General features: G+C 39.5%; 1 protein-coding gene across 1 annotated transcript in view; it reads left to right on the top strand.

Annotated features, from left to right (window-relative positions):
• The first annotated feature begins 3,514 nt into the window (after positions 1-3,514).
• LOC308325284 (choline transporter-like protein 5-A) overlaps positions 3,515-8,694 on the top strand; it is a 40,521-nt gene continuing 35,341 nt past the window's right edge. The window contains exons 1-8 of the mRNA XM_080777766.1: positions 3,515-3,587; positions 5,017-5,104; positions 5,476-5,627; positions 5,773-5,968; positions 6,061-6,139; positions 6,314-6,390; positions 6,566-6,676; positions 8,076-8,155. Coding sequence (XP_080633892.1) covers positions 6,645-6,676; positions 8,076-8,155 — 112 coding nt within the window. The 5' untranslated portion in view covers positions 3,515-3,587; positions 5,017-5,104; positions 5,476-5,627; ... (2 more) ...; positions 6,314-6,390; positions 6,566-6,644. The remainder of the gene's footprint in view (positions 3,588-5,016; positions 5,105-5,475; positions 5,628-5,772; positions 5,969-6,060; positions 6,140-6,313; positions 6,391-6,565; positions 6,677-8,075; positions 8,156-8,694) is intronic.

Raw genomic sequence — 8,694 nt, 5'->3', positions numbered from 1 at the left:
AAACTGACTAACCATGTTCTCCCTCTGTTCTTCAGTGGGGATGGCATACACTCTGTAGGCAACAACAAATGCCCACATTTTTGCAGTGAACAAAACTGCAACTGGTTATGTTGCAATACATTTGATTTAATGATGTTGTTAAATGTAAGCATTTAAGCAAGCGGGTGAAATTGAACAAATTAATAGGCCTACAGGAATACAGGACTTTGTTACAACACAAAATCTGTAATAAAATTAGGGCTATGAAAAGGTGAGTTTTTAAGAGTCCCTTAAAAACAGGACACAGAGTATTCTGAGCTCATTCCATAGCCTAGGGGAAAAACTTGCAAAGGCTTGATCACATTTAGTTTTCAATCTTGTGGGAGGAACAACCAACAAGGCTTGGGATGAGGATTCTGGGCACATAAGATTGAATCTGTCTCTGTATCTGGGTGTGATAACTGATATTAATGATTTTTAAAATTGATTCTATAATTGACTGGGAGCCAGTGCAAGGAGTCAAGAACGGGTGTTATGTGACATGATCTCTCAGTAAACCTCAGTAAACCTGGCAGCTGTATTCTGGACCAGTTGCAGGCGGTCTAAAGAGACAAAGGAGAGTGAAGGGTTTCATGTCACATAAAAGCTCTTCTCTCTGGTTTCTGTACTACCATTGCCATCTTGTGGTATGACTTAATATGACCGCCTCATAAATCCTGTGATCAAACTGCATGACATTTATGAGTTATCACCTCTCAACTGACCTCTCAGTGGAGTTTTAGGGATTGACATGAATTTTAGGTGAGGGGAGGTACCACTTGTATTTACCAATAATGCAACAATTATTACAATATGTTCAGAATGTTATTCAAACTAGTTACATTCTATGAGACATCCACTTTGTTTGCAATCCAATTATTTGCCAGTTAAGTAAACTGAATCTATTGTTTTCATTTCCAACATGACTTTCTTGAATATACAGATTTTTATTTATTTAGTTTATCGTTTCATGCAGGGGTCTTTTAGACTATCTGGTCACAAACGTAATTGCTGTGATCAGGCACATGGAGAAGACCAGGCTGACATGTACATTACACAATGCTTGTCAGGTAATGCCTGTGAGTGAATAATTACCAGTATGCATAATACACACAGAAACAGAACAATAAAAATACATTTAAATGGATTTACATTTTTGTAAATTGGGTTGTGGAAAACGTGCCATATCCCTGTCACTGATGCTGGAATGTTGTGTTGGAGACAAATGTATAACTTTATTCTGGTTGTACATTCAACCAACAGTGAACTCTGTGGGTCAGAGCCTGCAAGACTTCCCCTGGTTAGACTAAATGTCGGACCCCGCCTCACCAGGTACAGACCACCTCAGAGGATGTTTAGTTGCTCATGCTCCTGGCTCCTTGTGTTGGCCTCCCCAGAGACATTCCTACCAGGTCTTGGCCAACCTGCACCCTATCCTGTAGGTCCCAGACCGTCTGCCTTTCCCACACAGACGGTCTTCGTTTTATCAAGTGCTTCAAGATTAACCCAAAACATTCTACAGCTGGGATAGAATGCTCCTCTTTGTGCTCTTTATTGTTCACCAGGCAGGCCTTATCTGGTGCCTTCTGCTTCTGCGCTGTTGGAGCTTCTGGGCAGACCCTTTTAAATGTGACACGATTCAATCCATCCCGCAGGCTAAAAATCACTGCAGCCACAGAAAGAGTTGAAATGTAATCAGTGCTCTCAATAATCTACAAACATCCTTGCTTCTCCAAGGCTCATCTTATCAGCAAAGATCTCAAGACGGTTATCTTCAAGACTATTTCAAACAACATTTTAAGAGCTGTAGAATGTAGAAGCTTCTCTCTGGCTCTTCTTTTCTTTGCTATTGAGCTCTTCCCTAGTCAAAAAGTCCTATAGGATCTTCGAAATGTCCAATAGGATCCTACAGGATTTTGAAATCCTATAGGAATCCTATTGGATTTTTACACATATCCAACACAATCAGCACTTTATAAAATCCAATTGGATTTTCCAAAGTGCCAATAGGATCTTATTGGGTTATATCCAACTTTGGAAAGTCCAACAGGATTTTTCAAAGTTTCAATAGGATTCCATTGAAACTGCAGAAACTCCAGTAGGATTTTCTGAAGTTCCAATTGAACCTGGAGCCATGTCCAAAGTTCCAACAGCACCCTATAGGATTATATTGGAACTTCAGAAACTCCAATAGGATTGTCTGAAGTTCCATTTGAACCTGTTCTGTTTCAACAGAACCCTATAGGATTATTTTCCAACAGCCAAAGCCTTTAAACAAAATCATTCAAGTCAAGCCTATTGGAAATATAAGTGTGTTTGCTTATAAAAAAAATCATCCCCATTAAAACAAATGTAGCATTTTTTTTAAATGTAGAACAAATACAACGGTGCTCTGTGGCCTACGGTCGCAACTATATAATCCAGTAAGACGCCTGAGGGCGAGGTTGTGTGCACTGGCCATATATGGAGTGTGTCTTGAGTGTACATGTTTGATGAGGTCAGATCAACATATGGAATGTTAGAACAGGTCAGCTCCAAATATGGAGATCTGGAGGGTGGCAGCGGGGGCAGTGTCTTGAGTGAACAGGCATTGAGGGCACAGGTAGGGCCGGGACTTCATTTTCAGGCCTGTTTAGAACTCTAGTTTTCGCCGGCTGCCGGGTGCACAACTTTGGAGCAGGCCCGTCTATAGTTTGAATGGACAGGTATATCAGATAAAAGGGAGACATCGAAGAGGAAGGACGGATGGGGAACGATCAACATAATGTCAGAACAGGTTCTGACATATATCCATATATTAATATTGATGACATCAGGATCTCCATAGCAGGTCGCATTTACTATATAATCCCTGATTTACTATCATCCCTGATGATGTCATAATGCTGTCACGAGACCTGGGCACAATGTGGGTTTTCCCCACATAATAATAATAATATAATTGCGACCTTCAATTATATTAGGCCTATATTATGTGTGTGTGTGTATATATATATATATATATATATATATATATATATATATATATATATATAAAATATTGCTTATTTACAATGGGAGTGATAAACACACACACACACACACACACACACACACACACGCACACACGCACACACACACACACACACACACACACACACACACACACACACACACACACACACACACACACACACACACACACACACACACACAGGCGCTGGTGTTACTATGGATGGAATTTATGGGAGATGGGGTGATACGCGCGCGCACACGCATGCGCGCGCACACACCTCGGTCTAGAATTTCTCAGAAAACTGTCGTGATTCAAGCAAGACGTAAACGGTCTCTTTGTTTGTTATTGGTTGACACTACGTCACGGTTTCATGTTAAGATCTACAAGCTAACAACTCGTCGCGTCGCAACGCGGAGTGAGCTTGTAGATCTGTTTGTTTTTGACAAGCGTACACCGACTGTACTTAGCGCGAGATTTGAACTTTTCAGAAGAGGAAATAATATAAACTGCGTCACGTCTTGGACTGATGCCTGATGGACTCCCACTTTCAGCAGTTTATTCAGCGTTTTTTGAGGTGAGTGTTTAACTGTTTATTAAATGGCACAGGGGAAACTTTATTTAGGTGATTTGCTATTTGTTTGCATACTTATACTTGTCCCATAAGTTTAACACATGGAACCGCGGAGGAGGGGCTATTTTGTACCGTGTTTTGGTGTGGTTGCTTTGAAGACTTGTTTATGGATATTGAGTATTTTTAATATAAGCCTTCCATTTGGGAAAAACACAGGCTTTAACTATCTTCGGGTGCAGTTGCCCAACGATATCAGGGCAGGCCCATTATTAATTTACATGCTGGGGACCCATACTCAACATTTCTAACATAAAACCTTGGTGTACTCAACATGTCCGGGTTCACAATGGGGCTCCATGGGCTGCCAAGTAGACTATAGTAGGGCATTGCGGTTCTCAAAGTGGGGCCTGGGCCGGGGTACAGGTAAAATAGCAAAGAATCTGTTAGACCACTATGTTATACTTTGGCTATTCGAAAATGGCTAATCCTCAAGCTCATAACATTGCATTGCAAGCCAATTGCATTGCAATAGGCTGTGAGTTTGTAGATTGGCTATAGCTATTTTCCTTGAAACTTTGTGAAATGTCCTGATTAATTTTGAATTAATACCACAAATCTCCTATGGGAATCACTGGTGCAAAATTGGGCTTGAGACCAGATATTATGTTGAATAGCCAACATGAGTAATATAATGTTAAGTTAGTTGCTCTAGTACTTATCTACCAGTATGTATTTATTTATTTTATGTTATGTATAACTTGTTGTATTGGTATGAAAGTGATGTATTGTATTGGTATGAAAATGTGTTTACATAAAGATGACCAGAATAGTAATACATTTAGCTACTGATGATTTCATTGTAGTTCACCATTTATGCTGGTCATCTCTCTGAGTTATCTTTTCTTCCTCTCATTATTCCTCTTGATTAATTGTCATGGCACTGCACTGCATCGGTATGTAAAGATTCATCATAGAAGTATCCATGTCAGATTGACCATTCCACCTCACACGGGATGTTGCAAATAGTGAGGAGAGATTATTTCCATTTGAGAGAGAAAAGGTTACATCATCATAACTGACCAGTCATTGTAGGGGTCCATTCATGTACTCTACTGTATACTTAACAACATAAAACAAGGTATATTTCAATAGCAAGGGATCGCAGTAAACATCCACCCTAAATCTTCTTCCACACTGGGAGAAAAACAGCATCTGAAAGTTTGATGGGATGCATTTTTTTTTTACACGTCAGTGCTGTGACCACTTTTACATTGCATCTAATGAGCGATGGGTTTCTTTTGACCCCGACCTGCGCGCACATACAGGTTCTTAACTTCTTATCAGTGTGACGTTGTCGGGAAATGTGTCAATTGTCAGTGTCTAATTATTATGGCTAATATCAACACTACTACTGTTTGATTTTCCTTTTTAGGTTCCCAACTCGTTTTCAGTATGTGGAACTTCTGTCAACCCTAAACCTGGACTACCCATTCCTCAGGGAAAGCATTGGGTCTGGCTATGTAAGATTTTATTTGTTCATGTTGTTACCTGCATCGGTACAATTCTATGTGTCGCTGTTAACCACTGAAACTGAGCGCTATACTTGGTAAACTAAATAATACTTGGTAGACTGGGGTCAGCTCTATGCCTGGTTTGCTCTTTTTCCACATTCTACACACCAATTCTCTCGACCAACAATAATCAATCAAAATGATAAGCTCACAATGTCTTGTAATGTGAGTGACACATTGTGAGCTTGTAGATCTGCTATTTTCAGTGAGTGTCAGAATAGGGGCACTTTTCCCCTACTTTCTAGTAAGGGTTTTCTAGTAAGGGATGCATTCTAGTGTTTCTATTCATCTTTAACAACTTGAAAAACTTTGTTTCACAGGATGCCATGCTTGATTCACTGCACAATAAATTAAAAAAAGAAAGGAAGCTACTTGTGTCTAACAAATAACAAAATAACAAATAACAGAAAAATGGACTGGAAGGAAGCGACCTCGTCAGACAGAGACAGCTGAGGTTAATCCAAGCACCATGGTAAAAAATCTGTTTTAGCTGAAAACTAGTCTGTGCCGAATGAACGTTGGGACCTTTATGCTGATACATTTAAAGGTCCAATGTGTGTATTTTTCAACAATGTTATGCAATTTACTTGAATCTGTAGAACTTGTTTGATTTATAGATTGATACAGGAGAAGATGACTCTCAAAGAACATTTGAGAGTCATGAGAGAGGAAACGGAGAAGGTCCGTCCAGACCTAGAGCTCCTCAAGAAAGGTTGACACGAATCAAATTGTACCGCAGAAACTTTGTGTCCAACCACAGCACATAAGAGACGCTCTCTGAGTTCCCATGTCTCAGACTGACTATCCAAAATAGTAAGTACAATAATGTGTCAATTGTCTCCTTATTTAATTGCATGAGTTATGACTATATTTTATACATGTTTCTTCTACTTTGCCTTCTAAAGCTCGCTTGGGATCTGAGAGATATCACATTGATGTGGACAAACAAATCCTCAATAAGCTCGCTGCGATGGCAGAAAAAAGGTAATTGCCAGAATCTAATTTGAACTAGATTTTCAAGTAACAAAAACTGACTGATGGCAGTAGCACCCTGAATCACTCACTCACTCACTACTTGACTGACATTTGTTCTCGTGATTTTAAAGGATTATGAAAATAACATTATTATAATAACTTATTGTATATTTTTTTATTAAGGCCTCCAATCGGAAGCAGCAATTCTGCTCTTGCCTGTACTATTCAAGGAGAAACCAGAGTTTCCGTTTGAAGTTGAGGTGAGCCATGAACCGTTCACTAGTGGGAGAAGCACTATGTAATTGAACCACATTTTATTATTGCATTAGTTTTTATATTATCATATGGTTGTTTCTGTTTTTGACACAGTGGCTCTGCAGGAGACTAGCCAGAGGGTGTGTGTTTCTGATGGTTAATGGTATTCCCTCTCCCCAGGGCCTAGCTCAGACCAGCACTGAAATGTCGACACCAAAGATGATGCTGAAAGGCTGCAGGGAGCGTCACCCCATGAAATATGACCACATTATGCTGTCGATGGATGACCAGGTAATCACAGAGGAGAGTGTGGACATCTCAATGGCACTGGGACTCAGAATCCAGTACCCTAAAGGACTGAAAAAGACACTGACCTTTTTGGAGTGTGTTGTTCTGAAATTGAAGGATGCAGGCAAATTTCCTGTCACAGTAAAAAGAGTGTACAACTCCATCTACGAGTAGCATGTATGTAGGAGTCAGTGTTCTCTCTCTATGTCTGGATGGCCACTTGAGAGTCAGCTAAAAAGCAAGGACTTTGCCCCTGGACTGGGCCTCTTCTAATTCTGGAGTGTACATTTTGTTTTAGAAATCCTGAAAGACTGTCAAAGTGTCAAAAACAGTCAAGTGTGTTGTTGACCATTATAATGTTGTTTCACAGAGAAGAACTTTAAAGGGATCGTTCAGATTTTTTTAAACTTTCGCTGTATAAATACTTTCCATTAATATAGTGGTTGCAACTGTATTCATTGATTGCCCGATTGAGTCCCGTGGTGGGAGTTCTGCTCTGTTTTTGTGAAATATTAAGTTCCGGTCATTTTGTGGGGGGGCACTGGGGCCACGCATTAAAAGTAAATTAATCCACAACATTTCTATTGTTCTAAAATATTAGTGCAAAATTGTTTACCCCTCTATCACACGGAACTATGTTTTTTGTGTCCGTATCACTACGCCCAAAAGATAGTTCCATGTGATAGAGGGGTCAAAGTCAAACTAATATTTTAAAAAGGTCAACAATAAAAATTGTTAGTTTTGTGGATTAATTTACTTTTACTGCATGGCTCCAGTGCCCCCCCACAAAATGACCGGAACTACTTAATATTGACAAAAACCAGAGCAGAACTCCCACCACGGGACTCAATCGGGCAATCATACAGTTGCAACCACTATATTAAAATAAAAACTTATGCATTGCTATTATATAATCAGCAGAGGGCGACATCTCACAGTTAAAACACGATAGTGGACTGTGACGCGAGGTTACACAGATTCAGAACTTGCTGTAACCACCACAATAAAATGGAAACAATCACAAACAACATTATTATTGTTTATGCCTTCTAATTGATCAGTTTCACAAAATAAATTAAAAATCTCTTCACACATATTAAAAAATTGTGAAATCTGTGGTGTAGAATGAGCGTAATTCGATAAATACTCTTATTTTGAAAAACCACCGGAAATCTCTTCAGCCTCTGTAGGTAGAGATTGACGAGCGTTATTAGTGCATGGAAATTGACGGAGCATCGCATCGGTGACGGTCTCTGCCACTCTGCCTGGTGGCAAGGAGGGAGGAGAGGATCCAGAGTGGTACACAGACAGACCATTACAAACTATTCCGCTGTATGTAGGCTACTGTGTTTCATTCGCTACCTCCACTACAACCAGGAATCATGTCGATGTCGTCCCACAGATACGTGCCACAGAATGCTGCCGCTGTTACGAACGGCGAGATCACCACTCATCATGCACCGTCCCCCGGACCTTACTATGGTGAGTAGGCATGGCCATGGGATGTAGTTTTTATTGGTAATTTATTAATACAGCCAACGAGGTATTTAATATAATATATTATATAGCCTCTATCTCTAGTTAAACTATCTGCTGCATGGTAACAATGAAATAAAATGGACCAATTAGGACCAATTTTATTTTTTATTTATTACTATATAAATAAAATTATAGCTTTGCTTATTTTTTTATCCTTTGATTTCAAAGTGTTTCCAGCATGGTTAATATATTGTGGCTCAGAAAGTGTCAATGTAGTCACGCATGCAGTGTCAATTCAACAGGAATTATTTGGTTTATAGTTTAATTTGATTTCTCCTGCATTTATGAAGGCATTTAATGAGTCAAGTGATGCTATATTTAGGCGTTCAAGTGACTAAAATCATTTGGAGTAGACTGTAAACAAAGGTATGAGTGCTTTGTAAATTTGTACTCATGTTCGCTGGAGACGGCAGGATTAAGATTAGCTACATGGAATTACGACTGACTAATTGCCAGTAAAGCTTTCAGGATTGTGACCTCAT

This window comes from Protomyctophum bolini (genome assembly GCF_963924005.1).
Source record: "Protomyctophum bolini genome assembly, chromosome: 12".
Lineage (NCBI taxonomy): Eukaryota > Metazoa > Chordata > Actinopteri > Myctophiformes > Myctophidae > Protomyctophum > Protomyctophum bolini.
This window is presented reverse-complemented; position numbering and strand designations above follow the sequence as displayed.